Here is a 19392-nt window from a genome sequence, read left to right as displayed (position 1 = left end):
AATTAATCACGTTTGTATAATTCACCACATTTGTGTAATTTGCAACTAACAATTCTTCGTTTAATTTGTATTTGTATACGATGGTTTGTATTTGTATATGACGATGATTTCCTTTGGTTTTTCAATTTTGTCACCATGTACATTCAATTTTTTTGTGTGCAACTTTTTAAAGTTTGTATAAATGTGTAGTTTTTGGATTTTGTATAACATAATTTATATAATGTAATTTGTATAACACATTTTGAATAATTGTTTAAAGTTCATATATTTATGTTTGTATCAATTTATATTTCGAGTTTTATCATATTTGTATAATTCCAAACTTTATATTACTCAATTATACAAAAACACGCGAATTATACAAACATACCTGCGAATTATACAAATTATTGCCCTCTCTCGCTCGCCTCTCTCCTCCCTCTCCCAATGCTCGCCTCTCTCCTCCCTCTCCCAATCTCACTTGTCATTTGTACAAATACATATGTGTAATATACAATTATCTAACCGATATACATTGATAATTCACCTCTCTCCCACTCTCTGCCCTCTCTCTCTCGCTCGCCTCTCTCCTCCCTCTCCCAATCTCTCGCTATTCTCCTCCCTATAACATGTAGCTACAAATCGTAATTAACAAACTATAGCTATGAAACTTAATTAGACTATTTTTGAGTGACTACATGTGAAAGTTCCTCTTTCTTTAAAGTTGAAGTGTGAGTAGTGTGAAGGCCCAAATGAGGCAAAGACCCCATCCATAAAGATGGCCCAAGCTAACCACCAGCAGTCCGGCCCACATTTGCAGACAAATAAAACCAAAATGGAAGGTGGAGAATTTCCAAAACCGCTCATTCCATTTTCTCAACTTTCTCTCTCTAAAACCCCTCTTTCTCTCTCTAGAACACAGAACCATCAATGGCGTCTCCACGTGAAGAGAACGTGTACATGGCGAAGCTTGCTGAGCAAGCTGAACGCTATGAGGAGATGGTAGAATTCATGGAGAAGGTCGTCGCCGCCTTGGACGGCGAGGAACTAACCGTCGAGGAACGCAATCTTCTCTCCGTCGCATACAAAAACGTGATCGGAGCTAGGAGAGCATCCTGGCGTATAATTTCATCGATCGAGCAGAAAGAGGAGAGTCGTGGTAACGAAGATCACGTTGCCTCCATTAAAAAATACAGATCTCAGATCGAGAATGAGCTGACTTCGATCTGTAACGGCATCCTCAAGTTGCTTGATTCAAAACTCATCGGGTCAGCTGCTACCGGAGACTCCAAAGTTTTCTATTTGAAAATGAAGGGAGATTATTACCGGTACTTGGCTGAGTTCAAAACCGGAACCGAGAGAAAAGAAGCTGCAGAGAATACTCTTTCGGCCTACAAGTCTGCTCAGGTATTTAGACTTTCACTCTTTATCTTTTTTGGAAATGTTGGAGGAAAATCTCATATGAGTTCTGCGAATGGGCATGTTCTATGTGTGTTAAATTTGGAAATTGCATAAACATGTACTGCAAGTCACAATTTTTATTGAGAAGAGTAACCAAAATCCATTAGAATTTGTTGTCAAAGGAACAAAAAAATGTTTCCTGTGGTGAACCATGTAGTATTATTTAATCGAAGCATGAACGTGACGTCTCTCTCGTTTTTAGGATATTGCTAATGGCGAATTGGCCCCAACACATCCAATCCGATTGGGTCTAGCTCTCAATTTCTCAGTGTTTTACTATGAGATATTGAATTCTCCTGACCGTGCTTGTAATCTCGCCAAACAGGTAACAAATTTATTGTATCTCTTGTTTCTCAAATGAGCATCCAGGGTAATTTTGGAAAGAAAAATAGATGTTTGGGTCTATTCAATGATGTTTATGGTTTGTATGGTTGTGTAAAAGGCGTTTGATGAGGCAATTGCGGAGCTTGACACCCTAGGAGAGGAGTCCTACAAGGATAGCACTTTAATTATGCAACTTCTGCGTGATAACCTCACTTTGTGGACCTCTGATATGCAGGTAAATCCTTGTGTTCTCTTGTTAATTGGATTGTTTTGTTTATCTTTTGTGATAGTTTGGCTAATCCCTTTCTTGTTGACTTCTCTTCTCCAGGATGATGGAGCTGATGAGATCAAAGAACCATCAAAAGCTGATAATGAGTAGTAACAACGTGAGTGAAACCTCTTTGCTTAGGATTGAAAACCGATGATGTAATTTTACTCATTGATCAAAATTGGCTGTTTGTAGTCCTTATCCTGTGATTTGTAATACCTATTACCTAAAGGCGCTGTTTCTTGCCATTTGTTGTTTTCATCAAGATTACTTTTTGTCTCTGTATTTCTTTTGTATTTGGATGCTCTGATGAAACTCTCTTATTTCGTGGAAATGAATATTTATTTTTACGAAGCAAGTAGCACTTTGTATTTCCCTTTTCTCAAAGAAGTAGGGCATTGTGGATTTGATCTTCCTTCAAATTCTGCATTTTGATTGTCTACTCCATTTTGTGTTCACTTGGATATGCGTCTAATAATTTTGTATCAAGTCAAGATTAAATTTTTCTTGTGACACATCGTTTGTGTTGCATTCACATTTCTTTATTGAAGGCAGTAAGTACATATCCATCCATACCTTTAGCTTGGATTTTTTAAGAAGAATATTACTTTGCGTCCATTTAATATTCCATCTGTTTTAATAGAGGCCCTTTTTTGGTAGGCATTTACAAAGTATATGATAGATCCGTCTACCTTCTTAGGTAGAGGGTAAGGTTTCCGTATACACTACCTTCCAAATACACGTTGTTGTTGCTGCTGCATAATGATAGATCTTGGAAATGACTTTTGCTCTGTTTCTGAGTTGGCAAATGCTGTAACTGGTTGTTGACTTTTGGTTTCATTTGTCCAATTTAAAAATGTATTGCCAAGCATGATGTGCACACTAGAACCGTCCTTTTTTTGGTCAATAAAGGGAGGCCCGTCATGGTCCTTGCTTACTTTTGGATAAAGTTCTCAATTTGGGGCGGCAGCATCTCATTGGCTAGCTGTAGTTTATTAAAGATTCTTTGATGAATTTTAGGTTGGAATTTCAAACTTCAAATACATACTGTAAATATTGGTGATAAATGAGTTCTCTTTTGTCTTTACCCTTTAGTAATTATGAAACTGTTTCCAGCATCAGCACGCAGAAACTTTGACTGGCTAAAGGCAACATAACGCCTGATACTAGCCATTACTTTAACTGATATGCTTAAAGCATTCTTGTTGATGATTAAAGCTGGCACTGGACACTTTTTGTTCCCCTTTTCCAATCTTCACAGTTTGATTCACGAGTCTTGCAAAATTGTTGGTCCTTTGGTGCACGTTTCATTGGATCTGTTACTTATTGCTGATAGTGCCACCTACCGTTAGTGTTGGGGTTCTCAATTGAACAGATTGGTGACACATTGCACCCGCGCTCTCTCCCTTTCTTTCAGTATTATTATTGGGTCACACAATGTGCTTTTAGATAAGTGTGCGCTTTGAGCAATGCCATTCAAAGTGATTCCAACAGAAGTGGCTATTTCAACTTTAAGGAGTTGGATTAATGTTGATACCATTGTATATTGGATACATAAATTAGTCTGGTTTTTCACTTCAGGCCTCATGAAACTAGTAGCTTTTTTGCGGTTTTTGCTTTTATAAACAGTTCTCCTTTCTCTCTTCCACCCCTAACATGGAATGACTACTAATTTTGTTGCGTGTGCCGTGGATGTCTCCTCCAATATGAATACATGTGTGAATACAGAGTTTTGCAACGCCTTTGAATGTGAATTTGTGCCTGGTTGACTTGCAGAGTTGCAGTAATTTGAAGGCACCATGTCCTTTGACCCTTACAAAAGGGCAATAAATGGGGTTCACACAAAGTAAACGTTCTTTGAAGTTTGCAATGTCTAGTGGGTCCAGATTTTCATCCATCCATACTGTGCAGCAGGTTTATTCCTTCTCAAAACATTTATGAAAGTTTGACGAGTTTTTTATTATAATATGTTTAAAAATACACTTGAAGTATCATCTTTTTTCGAGTTTTCTAATTAATCTATCTGGTGTTTGCAAACACCTTTTCTACTTGAACTATCATCTAAACACACATCAACTAGTATTTGATGGTATGCAGTGTACTCGTTTTTTTTAAAAAAAAAATAGTGTCAAATGACACTCCACGTGAGAATAAAATAACTTAACTGGAAAATTGAATCATTAAGAAATAATGGTATAAAAATACATCTGAAGTATCGTTTTCTCCTAATTTACAATCTGAAGTTAGTGTTTTCTACCTAAACTATAGCCAACTATTTATCAAAATATGCCTCGAAATTAATAAGTCGTTTGTCATGTGCATGAAATTTTATGGGCAAATTATGTTGTGACGTGCCTTTTAGAGATTGTATTACAATACTTGATCTAGACAATTTTGAGGTGTGTTTTGATAAATATTTGTTGATACTTCAAGTAAGAAATGCAAAAAAATGATACCTTGGGTGTGTTTTTGACCATTATCTTTTTTGTTCTTATCATTATCTTTAATTTAACTTGCACATTAAGATTAATTTCACGAGATAGCTACTATATTTTTAGCAACAAGTGACTAGTTGAATAAATACAAAATCAAGAAGTTTATGCAAAACATTTACCACACAGGTCACCTAAAAGGCAATAATATCCAACTCTCTATAGTAACTTGGGAAAACAAATAGGAAATATTATTGGATTCTTTCAATTATGTGTACTTTATGTGCATATCAATACAACTCAGCTTTGTGCCGTATAGCATTTTAAAAAAATACAACTTAGAATGATGATTTCAAATTTTGAGCTGTTTGAAAGTACCCATGTGAACAGCAAGACACAAGTACATTCCATTACATACAAAGGGCAAATACATAGATAGCCCCTCTAACTTGCACCAATTTTTCATTCTAACACTCCATCTCAATGAGTCCGGCATCAAAACACACTTTTCAAACCCTAAACATCAAAAGGGACACTTTAAAAAAACACACTAAATGAATAGTTCGCCTATTTATGAGCAAACTATAACTATCATATTTTAACAACGTCATCCTCATTAACTCCTAACATCCAAAATAATATTACACAAATTTTAAAGATAGTTCTCCCACAAATTGGTGAACGACAATTCTTTTTATTTACTCCTCACGTGAATCTATATCTCTTTATTCAACTATAATAATCTTACTAAAATTGCTCCATTCATACTACATGAAAAATTCAAACTACTAAAATTCTAAAACATACTACATAAAAACTAAAATTAAGTAAAAATAGCATAGAACTAATCAACTATAAAATATTTCCAAATCAAATAGAAAATTAAAAGACCACATAAAAACGTCCAACAATTTTTTTTTTTCTCTTCTTCATTCAATTTTCTTTTCAAAATACAATTCTCATGCTGGGCTTCATTATTCTTAAACTGATTTTGTTTTTCTTCCGATTCTTTTAGCAATGTCCTTATAAGATCTCTATCTTCTACAAATTTCATATTGATGTGGGAAGTTATATCATCATCGAAAGAGCTGGGTCTCCTCACTCTTGAAAGAATGGTGTTAGTTTCATTTATGAGCATGTTTTCTGCCCACAAAAAATAATCGCATCCATCATTTTCCTAAAATAACAAAACAAGCGAATACCCAAATATTTTGAAGTGAACAACTTACTCTTTTTTTTTTTTTTTTACCTTTGAACGAGCAATACTCCAAAACTTACGACATGAATTTCTTGGAGTCCTCTATGTTTTCATTTTACAATACTCTTTGCATTTACAAACATTTGGTTCAATTGAATATACACACTTTCCGAATTGTTGGGACATGACTATCAAATTTCAAAAATCAAAATATAAAGTATAAAATAGTAGAAGATGAATGAGAAAATGTGGAGTGAATAACTCATACTTATAGTTGAAGAAAGAGATATAGCTTCACGTGAGGAAAAAAGAGATATAGATTCACGTAAGAAGTTAATAAAAATAATTGTAGTTTGCTCATTTGTAGGCGAACTACCTTTAAAGTTTGTGTAATATTACTTTTGATGGATTTGGAGTTAACGGGGATGACGGTGTTAAAATATAGTAGTTATAGTATGCCCATAAATGGTCAACTGTCTGTTTTGATGTGTGTTTTTAGAGAGTGTCCCTTTTGGTGATCAGAATTTAAAAAGTGTCCGTTTTGCTGTCGAACTCCCATCTAACCATTGTTCCATCTTAATCCCCCAACTTCATTCATTATGAACCATTATTTAAACATAAAAGAACTGATTACAAAAAACATATTAACTTGCCACTAAAAAAGAACACCACTTTAAGAGATGCTAATTTCTATGTTCCTAAAAATGTGTTTTTGATTTTGCTAAGCCTCTTGACTACGTCTCTCATAGTTATCCTTGTCTCTGACATTTCCTTTGTGCAATCCAAAGCCAATTCCATCATGGAGGCTATGCATATTTCACTTTTGAAATTGACAGATTCTTCCTCATGAAAAAGATTGGCATCTACGACTTCCATAATTGTCCCGGGAAATGCTCGTCTTATCCACTGCCTCAAGCCAAGATTTTCGTTGAATATCTCGTCTTCAGTTGGTCTTCTTTTTGTCAATACCTCCATCATCATGATGCCATAGCTGTAAACATCACCACTAATGGACACTACTCCTTCCAAGCCATATTCTTTAGGAGAATGAAAATGAAAAATAAATTACAATCGGAAGATAATAATTGTTTTGTACAATGAAAGACTTGGTTTCTGTTTAGTTCCAGAATTCGGAAGGGCTTAGTTCTGATAAGAGAAAGGGTTAATGATAAGTGAAAAAGAACGAAACTAGTGTACGTACCTGGTGCAATGTAACCAAAAGTGCCTAATGTCTCAGTATGTACCATGGACTTGCTTACAGCTAATATTTTAGAGATGCCAAAATCACCAACATGTGCCACCATTTCTTCATCCAAAAGAATGTTGGCTGGCTTTAGGTCGCAATGAACTATTGGAGTATCATGACCGTGGTGTAGATATTCAATTGCCACAGCCACATCAAGCATTATGTTGACTCTTTGAAGAAGGTTCAAGTGGCAATCTTCTTTGTACAACCAATTATCAAGACTTCCATTGGGCATATACTGTAGAACAAAGGCTCTTATGTATTCACTAGAACAAGTAGTAATCACTGAAATAAGGTTTCTGTGCCTAACATTTCTCATCACTTCACATTCAGTATCAAACCTCTTGCATACTTCCTCATTTTGCAAATCGAGAACCTTTATTGCCACCACAGTTCCACTAGATAATGTACCTTTGTACACAGAGCCAGAACCTCCCGTACCAATTAAATTGGATCCATCAAAATTATTTGTTGCTCGTTGAATTTCATGATAAGAAACCAATTGATAAGTCCTGATCTCTGGTACCTTTTCCAAGTCTTTGGACTTTCCTTTCATCTTTTGTTTCATTATTATCCAAGCTGACACAACCAATAATATCAGAAAGGATGAAGTAACCACTGGAATAACAATTTTCAGCACAAGCTCCTTAGATTTTGATTGTTTTCTAGGATTAGTGATAGCACAAGCAGGAATCTCCAATATGTGTACTCCACATAGACCTTTGTTCCCAAGAAATGATTGCAAAGTGGAATTTGAAAACACACCTCCACTAGGTATCTCACCATCTAAATCATTAAATGAGACATTGATGCTTTTAAGGTATGAAAGCTTTTCCAAAGACTTAGGAATAGTACCTGACAATGCGTTGAAAGACAAATTCAAGTATTCTAGACTTATCAAATTGGCAAAGGATAAGGGAATTGAGCCTGAAAATGAATTGTTTGACAGGTCAAGAACTTTCATGTTTTGGAGGTCCCCCAATTGGCTTGGTATCATGCCGGAAAAGTGGTTACCAGAAAGATCTAGTTTTACAATGGCCTTCAATCCTCCAATGTCCTGTGGAACTTCTCCCTCTATAGAATTTCGTGACATGAAAAGATAGAGAAGTCCACTCATCTTCCAAAGACTCAAAGGAAGCTTTGATGAAAATTTGTTAGAACTCAATGAAAGAACTCGTAGCGTGGTAAGATTTTCTAAACATTTTGGGATCACCCCAGAGAGCTCATTAACATGCAAAGATAATGTAACCAAATAAGATAAATGACAAACTACCTCTGGAATATTCCCTTGCAATTTGTTGCTATATAGATACAGACCTTGGAGATGTTCAAGCTTACCGACTTCAGACGGAATGGTTCCCATCAAGTTGTTTTCCACAAAAGCTAGCGACATTAGACCGCTTAAGTTTCCTATACCTGTGGGAATGAGGCCACTGATTTGTGCATTTCCCATGTGAATTGATTCAATAGTAGATGAAAGATTTCCAATAGTATCGGGCAAAATACCATTTAATGGATTGTTACCCACTGTTAGATATTGCAGCTTCCTACAGTCCACTAAAGAATTAAAGAATTGCAACTCATGATTATTTGGTTCATTGGTAAGTTGATTACCCTCTAAGTATAAGCGTCGCAGGTCACGAAGATTTCCTAAATTGGTAGGAATATTGCCTGTGAGGAAGTTCCTGTTTAGCCCCAGTATCTCAAGCATGGAAGCGTTTGATATGAACAATGGAATTTCCCCTTGGATCTTATTGACTCCCAAGAAAAGTTCTTTAAGGTTTGGAAGATGAAGACCTGTAGTGGTTGGAATTCTCCCCGAGAGGTTATTGTAACTGAAATCGATTATTTCCAAAGAAGATATATTAAATATAGCCTTTGGAATATGACCTATAAGATTATTATTTTGGACAAAGCTAATTTGCCTCAAATTTGATAGCTTCCCCAATTCTGGAGGAATTGGCCCCTCCAAGTGATTGCTTCCACAATAAAGATTTTGCAGAGTGGAAATATTTCCCAATGATGCGGGAATAGTCCCTTTTATTGGATTGTCACCAATATAAAGCTCCTCGAGATTGGATAAACAACCAATATTTTTGGGTATTCCTCCAGTTATCTTGTTGAAAGATATGGACAACGCTTTGAGTTCTGTGAGTTGGCAAATGTTGGAAGGAATGTAACCAGAAATTTGGTTGTTAGATATAGTTAATGACTCTAGATTTGACACAACGTTCCCTTCATCAAGCAAGAAAGGGCCGGAAAGGCTATTGAATGCTAGAGATGCGACAAGAAGCGAGGAGATATTAAATAGTGCTGCAGGAATAGAACCTGTTAATTGATTATCGAACAAGGACAAAAATTCAAGTTGGCTGAGATTACCGATTTCCTTTGGAATGTTCCCGCTGACTCTATTCCCATACAAACTGAAGTTCAGCAACTTTGTGGCATTTCCAATAGAAGGAGGTATTATACCTGTGAGGCTATTGTTCCTGAGATTTAAAACTGTGAGTTCGGGTACATACCATGGCCCTTTCCACATTTCACCACCGAGTTTATTGAAAGCCAATGAAATGATTTGAACTCTCTGGTGTTGAAATAGACTTGTTGGAATACTTTCTTGGAGCTGATTGTTTTGAAAATCAATCACTCGCAAGCGAGGCAAGTGGCCAAGTCCGTAAGGGATGCCGCCATGGAAGTTGTTGTTCCGGAGATTGAGCACGCTGAGAAAGGACAAATTGGCCAAAGACGGGGAAATTGTGCCTTGAAGTTGCAAATCAGGAAGAGTCAAGGCCACAACCCTTTGCCTTTTTCGAGTGCAAGTGACACCAAACCAATAGCAAAAAGAAGTATTTTTGGTCCAATTATTGGCCAAAAAATGACTCGGACTTGTAATAAGATTTTGGAAAGCTAGTAGAGCTTCTTGGTCCGTCTCATTTGAGGAGGCAATTGATATAGAAAATTGAACTAGAAAGAGAAGAGTCAATATAAAAATGTGCTTCTTCATGTTGTTACTATGCACTGGAAAGGGAACTTGAATTAATTTATGTGTGTGGTTTTGCCAAAGATCAAAGTTGCTCCACAATATTTTGAAAATATGAAAACAGATTAAGACGGAGGAGGAAAATAAGTAGTAAGAAGATTAATGTCTGAACAGATCAAATAAGTAGCAAAAAGAGTAATGTGAAAACACATCAAAAGGACTAAAATAAGTAGCAAAAGGAAAAAGAATCTGTCCACTTCACTTGATAGTCGACAATAGTAGCTAACTCATAACAGAAAGAAGAAATTAATCTTGCTATATTGTCAAGTATAAAAACAGAGATAAGAATTTGAAGAATTTGATCTATTATCTCATTACATGAAGGAAGAATATATATACATGAGTTTAGTGTCCTACTCCTAAAATCTCAGAATATTATATTAACATATCCTACAATATCTAATAGAATATTACATCTCTGACAAATACAATATTAACTTACTATATTTACACAGATCTTTACTTAATATTAAGAGTCAATCTTTTAAGTGGGGTGGGGGGGTCTGTGAACTGACGGTGTAAAAGATATTGAAATAATTATAATGGCCTTGATAGTCCAATCAACTTGCATTGAGAAAGATAGAATCAGATCTAAGTCAATGAAAATCCATGCAGTTCAGACAAGTTGTCCATAAACCAAGTCAATGGGAATCAATTTGTAGATGCTATTGATTCTTGATCCAATTTGCTTCAAGGTTCACACCTATTCCACAAGATTCTTCTTCATATCCCATAATAATCTCAGTGAAGAAATTCCTTCGTCTATTTGCAATTTGATATCATTGGTAATGCTAGATTTGGCGAGAAACAACTTGAAGGATCAATTCCGCAATATTTGGGCAATATCAGGGCCTCATGGGCAACTTGCTTTACCTCACAAAACTCTGTTCTTTTCTTCTTCAACAAAAACTAGATGTTCTTCCTCAAGTTTCCCTAATTGCTCAAATGTCTATCGATCCGATTTCACACACATAAAACAAATAGTATTCATTGAAAATCATTTCTCAAAAAGGAATAAATCAATAATTTTCTTGCAAGCTTCCCAACATTACACTTGAGTTACAAAACTAAAATCAAAACTCATCATTCGCGCTCAGCACACTAATAAAGAATAGGGCGTTTGAAGTACGGGAGTCAGTTCATCATTTTTGTGTCGATCAAATTCAATGTCAAGATGTATTTATCATTGCTGCTCCTCCAATGATATTCGTGAGCCTATTTCAAGGCATGGACTTTATGAAAATAATATTGTTTTCGGTGTTATTATTCCTGCTTCTGCAACTGTAGGTTTACATTTTTATCCAATCTTGTTACAACTTGTGTTTACCATGAAACTACACTTGGAAAGAAGTAAAAATTATATGTTAAAAGTTTGAAATCAATCTATATACAGTAAATACCACTTTCATCCGCAGTTACTTTCGAATATTATGTTTCCAAAAATTAGATTACTTACCATCTTTTTGTCATTGTCAATTAATACATATTATGAATTTTTTGTAATGATAAATTTGGTTGAGTGATTTTGTCGATACAAAGGCTTAAGTTGAGTGATTTTATAAATATAAAACAAAGTTTCTAATGACTCGAATACAACTTGTCCGTGGTTGACTTGCAGTAAATATGAAGCCAATATGTCCTTCAGTTGACCCTTACAAAAGGGCATTAAATGGGGTTCACATGAAGTAAACGTTCTTTGAAGTTTTTAATGTCCAGTTGGTCCTGATGTTCATCCATACTATGCAGCAGGTTAGTTCCTTCTCAAACATTTATGAAGATTAACAACTTCTTTTTATCAGGCTTGACTAATTTTGTGGGTATCTGCTACATCTTATCACCACACAAATATCAATACCGATAATTTTGTCTACCAAAGCTTGGGAAAAGGTGACCAACTTGAATAAACATAAACATCGACTCAAGTTTATGCAAAAGATTTACCACAACCAGGTCACCTCAAGGCAATAATATCCAACTCTCTATAGTAACATGCGAAGACAAATCAGAAAATTATTGGATCCTTTCCTTTATTTGTACTTTATTTGCATATCAACACAGCTCAGTTTTGTGCTGTATAACATTTTAAAAATTAACTACAACATAGAATGTATTCAAATTTATAGCTGTTTGATAGAACCCATGTGAACAGCAAGACACACGTACATTCACACAAGGTCAAATACATAGATAGCCCCTCTAACTTGCACCAAAATTTCATTTTGGTACTCCATCCCAACCTTGCTCCATTTTAATCCTCGAACTTCATTCCTTATATAAACCATTTAAACAGAAAAAGCTGATCAACATATTAACTTCAACTAAAAAAGAACACCACTTTAAAAGATGCTAATTTCTATGTTCCCAAAAATGTGTTCTTAATTTTGTCAAGCCTCTTGACTACGTCTCTCATTGTTATCCTTGACTCTGGCATTTCCTTTGTGCAATCCAAAGCCAATTCCATCATGGAGCCTATGCATATTTCACTTTTTGAATTGAAATGTTCTTCCTCATGAATAAAATTGACATCCACAACTTCCATAATTGTCTTGGGAAATGATTGTCTTATCCACTGTCTCAAGCCAAGATTTTCATTGAATATCTCGTCATCAGTTGGTCTTCTTTTTGTCAATACCTCTATCATCATGATGCCATAGCTGTAAACATCACCACTACTGGACACTCTTCCTTCCAAGCCATATTCTTTAGAAGAATGAAAAAAATATAAATTATAGTCGAAAGATAATAATTGTTTTTTACAATCAAAGACTTGATTTTTATATATTTCTAGAAATCGAAAGAGCTTAATTTTGATTAGAGAAAAGGTTAATGATAAGTGAAAAGGGATAAGACTAGTGTACGTACCTGGTGCAATGTAACCAAGAGTGCCTAATGTCTCAGTATGTGCCATGGACTTGCTTGCAGCTAATATTTTTGAGATCCCAAAATCACCGACATGTGCCACCATTTCTTCGTCCAAAAGAACATTGGCTGGCTTTAGGTCGCAATGAACTATCAAAGTTTCATGACCATGGTGTAGATATTCAATTGCCTGAGCCACATCAAGCATTATGGTGACTCTTTGAAGAAGGTTCAAGTGGCGATCTTCTCTGTACAACCAACGCTCAAGACTTCCATTGGGCATATACTGTAGAAGAAAGGCTCTTATGTATTCACTAGAACAAGTAGTAATCACTGGAATAAGATTTCTGTGCCTAACATTTCTCATCACTTCACATTCAGTATCAAACCTCTTGCATACTTCCTCATTTTGCAAATCGAGAACCTTTATTGCCACCACAGTTCCACTAGATAATATACCTTTGTACACAGAGCCCGAACCTCCCACACCAATTAAATTGGATCCATCAAAATTATTTGTTGCTTGTTGAATCTCGTGATAAGAAACCAATTGATAAGTCCTGATCTCCGGTACCTTTTCCACATCTTTGGAGTTTGCTTTCTTCTGTCGTTTCATTATCCAAACTATAGCAAACAAAAATATCAGAAAAGAAGCAGCAACCACTGGAATAACAATTTTAAGCACAAGCTTCTTAGACTTTGATTGTTGTCCAGTTGTAGTGATAGCACAAGCAGGAATCTCCATTATGTGCATTCCACATAGACCTTTGTTCCCAATAAATGATTGCAGAGTGGAATTCGCAAACACACCACCACTGGGTATTACACCTTCTAAATCATTAAATGAAACATTAATGCTTTTAAGGTATAATAGCTTTTCCAAAGACTTGGGAATAGTACCTGACAACACATTTAAAGACAAATCCAAGTATTCTAAGCTTATCAAGTTGGCAAAGGATAATGGAATTGAGCCTGAAAATGAATTGTTTGACAGGTCAAGAGTATTCATGTTTTGGAGGTCCCCCAATTGGCTTGGTATCATGCCTGAAAAGTGGTTACCAGAAAGATCTAGTCCTACAATGGCATTCAGTCCTCCAATATCCTGTGGAACTTCTCCCTCTATAGAATTTTGTGACATGATTAGATAGAGAAGACTACTCATCTTCCAAATGCTCAAAGGAATCTTGGATGAAAATTTGTTAGAACTCAACATAATGGCTTGTAGCATGCTAAGATTTCCTAAACATTCTGGAATTAATCCAAAGAGCTCATTACCACCCAGACTTAATTGAACCAAATTAGATAAATGGCATACTGCCTCTGGAATATGTCCCTGCAATTTATTGTTATTTAGATACAGACCTTGGAGTTGTTCAAGCTTAACAACATCAGAAGGAATACTTCCCGCCAAGTTGTTTTCTCCAAGGTTTAGGGCTATTAGACCGCTCATGTTGAGTAAGCCCCTGGGGATGGGGCCATTGATGTGTGCATCTTCTATATGAAAGTTTTCAATAGTAGATGAAAGATTCCCAATAGAATTGGGCAGAATGCCATTCAACGGATTGGAACCCACTTGTAGATATCGCAACATCCTACAGTCCGCCAAAGAATTGAAGAATTGCAACTCATGCTCTCTTGGTTCATTGGTAAGTTGATTATCATGTAGGAACAGTTCTTGCAGCTCACGGAGATTCCCCAAATTAGTAGGAATAGTGCCAGTGAGAAAGTTATTTTCTAGCCCCAATATCTCAAGCTTGGAAGCATTTGCTATGAACAATGGAATTTCCCCTTCGAGCCGATTGTGTCCCAAGAAAAGTTCTTTAAGGTTCTGAACATGAAGACCTGATGTGGTTGGAATTCTACCCGAGAGGTTACTGTAACTGCAATCAATCATTTCCGAAGAAGATAGGTTAAAAATAGCCTTTGGAATTTGCCCTACTATGCGACTGTTTCCACAATAAAGATTCCGCAGAGTGGAAATATTACCCAATGAAGTGGGAATAGTCCCTGTTATTGGATTATTTCCAATATAAAACTCCTCGATTTTGGATAAACAACCAATATTTCTGGGTATTTTTCCAATCATATTGTTATAAGATATGGACAAAATTTTGAGCTCTGTGAGTTGGCATATGTTAGAAGGAATGCAACCAGAAATTTGGTTCTTAGATATACTTAGATACTTCAGATTTGACACAATATTCCCTTCATCAAGTAAGAGAGGACCAGAAAGGCTATTGCTTGCTAGAGATGCTCTAATTAGCGACGAAATATTAAACAGTGTTGCGGGAATGGAACCTGCTAATTGATTATTGAACAAATGCAACTCTATAAGTTGGCTAAGATTACCAATCTCAGTTGGAATGATACCATTGATTCTATTCCCAGACAAACTGAAGTTCAGCAACTTTGTGGCATTTCCAACAGAAGAAGGGATTATACCTGTGAGGCTATTATTCCTGAGACTTAGGACTCTGAGTTCGGGTACATACCATGGCCCTTTCCACATTTCACCACTGAGTTTATTGTAAGCCAATGAAATGATTTGAACTCTCTGGTGTTGAAATAGACTTGTCGGAATACTTCCTTCTAGCTGATTGTTTCGAACAATAATCACTCGCAAGCGAGGCAAGTGGCCAAGTCTGTATGGTACGCCACCATGGAATAAGTTATTCTCGAGATTGAGCTCTCTGAGAAAGGACAAATTGGCCAAAGACGGGGATATTGTGCCTTGAAGTTGCAAATTAGGAAGAGCCAAGGCCACAACCCTTTGCGTTTTTGAACTGCAAGTGACACCAAACCAAGAGCAAAGAGAAGTATTTTTGGTCCAATTATTGGCCAAAAAATGATTCGGATTTGTAATAAGATTTTGAAAAGCTAGTAGAGCTTCTTGGTCCGTATCATTTGAGGAAGCAATTGATATAGAAAATGGAACTAGAAAGAGAAGAGTCAATAAAAAAATGTGCTTCTCCATGCTGTTACTATGCACTGGAAATAGAATGTTTTCTGTGTGTGTGGTCTTGCCAAAGATCAAAGTTATACTCCACTATATATGTAAATTGTTGAAAAGGATAGACTACATTATTTCAAAAATGTGAAAGCAGATTAATACGGAGGAGGAAAATAAGTATCAAGTAGATTAATGTGAAAACAGATGAAAAGAAGGAAAATAAGCAGCTAAAGGAAAAAGAACCTGTCCACTTCACTTGAGTCACTTGCAGCAGTCCCACACTTAACCCTTACTTCCTAATACCTTTCCAAAAGAGGGTGGGATGGGGTGGCCTTGATAGTCAATCAACTTGCATTGAGAAAAATAGGAACTCTTCATATTTACATGGTTCAGAACTAAGTCAATGGGAAATTATGCAGTCCAGACAAGCTGTTTCATAGCTCAAGTCAATGGGAATCACTTACTGGCAAAAAAAAAAAAGGTTCTTTTTTAAAAGTATTTTTGGAGAAAAATAATTTATATTCGATTAATCAATTATAAAAATATTTTACAATACTTGACCAATGCTCCAAAAGTGGTTCCAGGAAAAAAATACTATTTTTTTTTACTTTTGAGTACTAGCCTACTCAAAAACTTAAAATCAAACACTTCAACTCTCTAATTTTGTTTTAAAAAAATACGCAATTTAACGTTTCAAGCCAGACGATTATAAATTTGTACTCATTTTATTAGTACATGATGCATGAAATCTGCTAACTTGATAATCGTAAGTTTGATTATGCTCAGTCGATCACCGTGTGATTACTATAAGAACATTCTGTTCTGAGATATCACAATAGATCATAACAAAATAGATGACATTACTTGTTTTGTACTAGAACAATGAGTACACTTCAGTTCCAAGTTAGTTGTGGTCGACTATATGAGTTTCACTATCCATGTGACTTAATTAAGACTTACCAAATTATACGACTGAATATGTTGCATTCATATGGAATTGAATAAAAAAATAGTGTCCAGTTGTGCAGCTACAGACCATTTTGCTCTCAGGTTTGATCTTTATATCAATTAGTAAATTACTTTCTTACTCAGAGAGTATAGAGCAAGATTATAGGACTACATGTAATTACGAATACCATATTAGAGGTCTTTGGAGATCTCTGGCGATCAAAGTTTTATTCTTATGATAAATGACCATATTTGTGTAGCATAGTATGAAAACATCAAAGATGAAAATACAAATGCCAATTTAATGATCCATCACTATATGTCATTTTGAGGTTACCAACTCTTGGAAATTTAATGATCTATTACTAGCTGAATTGCTATAATATGGATCCTTGAAGTTCCCTCTGACTTTTGTTTCTTCGTCTGCAATTTTAGGACACTAAGATTAAAGCTGAAAATTTTCCTGGCTTATTTGATCTTTGCGTTCGTCAACCATTGCCTTTGGCAATTTCATCCTTCTTGATCCTAACCTGCGTTCTATCATGGGTGTAACAGTAAATATCTTTTACGCTATGCCCATTGCCGAACAGTTAGGCTCTTAAACTGAATAAATACTAAAAAAGGGTGATAAAAATAATAGTTTGAGTTTACGTTACATGTATTTACTGTGTAAGAAATGTTGAATCACTAGATCTGGCCCTTCATTCACCTGCAAAATTCACGGAGTCCAACTAAGCATTTCCATTTAGCAAATAGTTTAATATAACAGAAGAACTAATGAATCAACATATGAAGGAGAGAAAAAAGAGGTGCAACACTACACATTCATTATATTTCTCATTTAATTCTGAAACCACTAAAATCTGAAATCACAAAATGAGGGAAATGCAACATATTAACTTGCAGCTAAAAAAGAACACCAACAGAAGAGATGGTAACTTTTACATTTCCCAAAATGCATTCTTGATTTTGTTAAGCCTCTTTACGACATCTTTCATGGTTATTCTTGATTCTGGCGTTTCCTTTGTGCAATGTAAAGCCAATTCTATCATGGAGGCTATGCAGATTTCACTTTTGGAAGTAATTTGTTCTCTCTCAGGAAAAAGATTGGCATCCACAACTTCCAACATAGTATTTGGAAATGCTCGCCTTATCCACTCCCTCAACCCAAGATTTTCATTGAATATCTCTTCATCAGTTGGCCTTCTTTTTGCCAAAACCTCCATTAGCATGATGCCATAGCTATAAACATCACCACTAGCGGACACTATTCCTTCCGAGCCATATTCTTACAAGAATGAAAATGGAAAAAATTACTCACTTGAAATAAAACAATAATGCTTGTACTAGAAAAGACTTACTTTTTATATAGTTCTACCACTTGGAACGGCTTCATTTTGATAAGAGAAAATCAAAGAGAGAGGGTTCATGTCTAATTAGAAGGAAGAGAGTAGTATACGTACCTGGTGCAATATAACCAAGAGTGCCCAATGTCTCTGTATGTGCCACGGACTTGCTTACAGCTAAAATTTTAGAGATGCCAAAATCACCAACACGAGCCACCATATCTTCACCCAAAAAAACGTTGGCTGGTTTTAGGTCGCAATGAACAATCGGAGTATCATGACCATGGTGTAGATATTCAATGGCCATAGCCACATCAAGCATTACGGTGATTCTTTGAAGAAGGTTCAAGTGGCGATCTTCTCTGTACAACCAATTATCAAGACTTCCATTGGACATAAATTGCAGAACAAAGGCTCTTATATGATCACTGGAACAAGTAGTAATAACCGAAACAAGATTTCTGTGCCTAACATTTCTAATCACTTCACATTCAGTATCAAATCTCTTGCATACATGCTCATTTTCTAAATCCAGAACCTTTATTGCAACCACAACTCCACTAAATAATGTGCCTTTGTACACTGAGCTAGAACCTCCCACACCAATTAAATTTGATACATCAAAATTATTTGTTGCTCGTTGAATCTCATGATAGGAAATCAATTGAAAAGTCTTGATCTCTGGTACCTTTTCAACATCTTCAGACTTTCCTTTCTTCTGCCATTTCATTATCCAAATTGAGACCAACAAGAGTATCACAAAGGATGAAATAATCACTGGAGTAACAATTTTTACCACAACCTCCTTAAGGTTTGATTGTTGTCCAGGATTAGTGAGTTGCAACACAAGCAGGAATCTCCAATATGTGCGCTCCACATAGACCTCTGTTCCCAAGAAATGATTGCAGAGTGGAATTTGAAAACACACCACCACTGGGTATTTCACCTTCTAATTCATTAAATGAAACATTGATGTTTTTAAGGGGGAGTTTTTCCAAAGACTTAGGAATAGTACCTGACAACGCATTTAAAGACAAATCCAAGAATTGCAAGCTTATTAGGTTGGCAAAGGATAATGGAATTTGGCCAGAAAATGAATTGTTTGACAGGGCAAGAGACTGCAGGTTTTGGAGGTCACCCAAATTTCTTGGTATCATTCCTGAAAAGTGATTACCAGAAATATCTAGTTCTACAATTGCCTTCAGTTCTCCAATATCTGATGGAACTTCTCCCTCTATAGAATTTTGTGACACACTTAGAAAGAGAAGACCACTCATTTTCCAAAGACTCAACGGAAATTTTGATGAAAATTTATTAGAATCTAAATAAAGATGTTGTAGC

The 19392-nt window shown here is 35.7% G+C and overlaps 3 protein-coding genes across 3 annotated transcripts; 1 reads left to right on the top strand and 2 right to left on the bottom strand.

Annotated features, from left to right (window-relative positions):
- The first annotated feature begins 858 nt into the window (after window positions 1-858).
- On the top strand, window positions 859-2389 carry RA215 (14-3-3 protein-like protein). The gene is given in 4 exon segments (NM_001287947.1): window positions 859-1386; window positions 1643-1765; window positions 1883-1999; window positions 2093-2389. Coding segments are annotated over 4 exon segments (768 nt in total). The 5' UTR covers window positions 859-909; the 3' UTR covers window positions 2144-2389.
- A 3876-nt stretch (window positions 2390-6265) lies between these two features.
- Window positions 6266-9925, bottom strand: LOC102579524 (probable LRR receptor-like serine/threonine-protein kinase At3g47570). Its single transcript, XM_006346732.2, has 2 exons — window positions 6864-9925; window positions 6266-6699 (listed from the first exon to the last, which is right to left on the bottom strand). Exons 1-2 carry the CDS (start codon window positions 9910-9912, stop codon window positions 6353-6355), a joined length of 3396 nt encoding a protein of 1131 aa, XP_006346794.1. The 5' UTR covers window positions 9913-9925; the 3' UTR covers window positions 6266-6352.
- A 2376-nt stretch (window positions 9926-12301) lies between these two features.
- LOC102579201 (probable LRR receptor-like serine/threonine-protein kinase At3g47570) lies at window positions 12302-19328 on the bottom strand. Its single transcript, XM_006346731.1, has 5 exons — window positions 19067-19328; window positions 18169-18936; window positions 17651-17993; window positions 12811-15590; window positions 12302-12648 (listed from the first exon to the last, which is right to left on the bottom strand). The coding sequence occupies exons 1-5, from the start codon at window positions 19326-19328 to the stop codon at window positions 12302-12304; spliced, it is 4500 nt and encodes a 1499-aa protein (XP_006346793.1).
- Window positions 19329-19392: the final 64 nt, after the last annotated feature.

The sequence above is a fragment of the Solanum tuberosum genome, unplaced genomic scaffold (assembly GCF_000226075.1).
Source record: "Solanum tuberosum cultivar DM 1-3 516 R44 unplaced genomic scaffold, SolTub_3.0 scf00086, whole genome shotgun sequence".
Lineage (NCBI taxonomy): Eukaryota > Viridiplantae > Streptophyta > Magnoliopsida > Solanales > Solanaceae > Solanum > Solanum tuberosum.
Note: the sequence above shows the minus strand (reverse complement) of the source record. Positions and strands in the feature narration are given on the sequence as shown.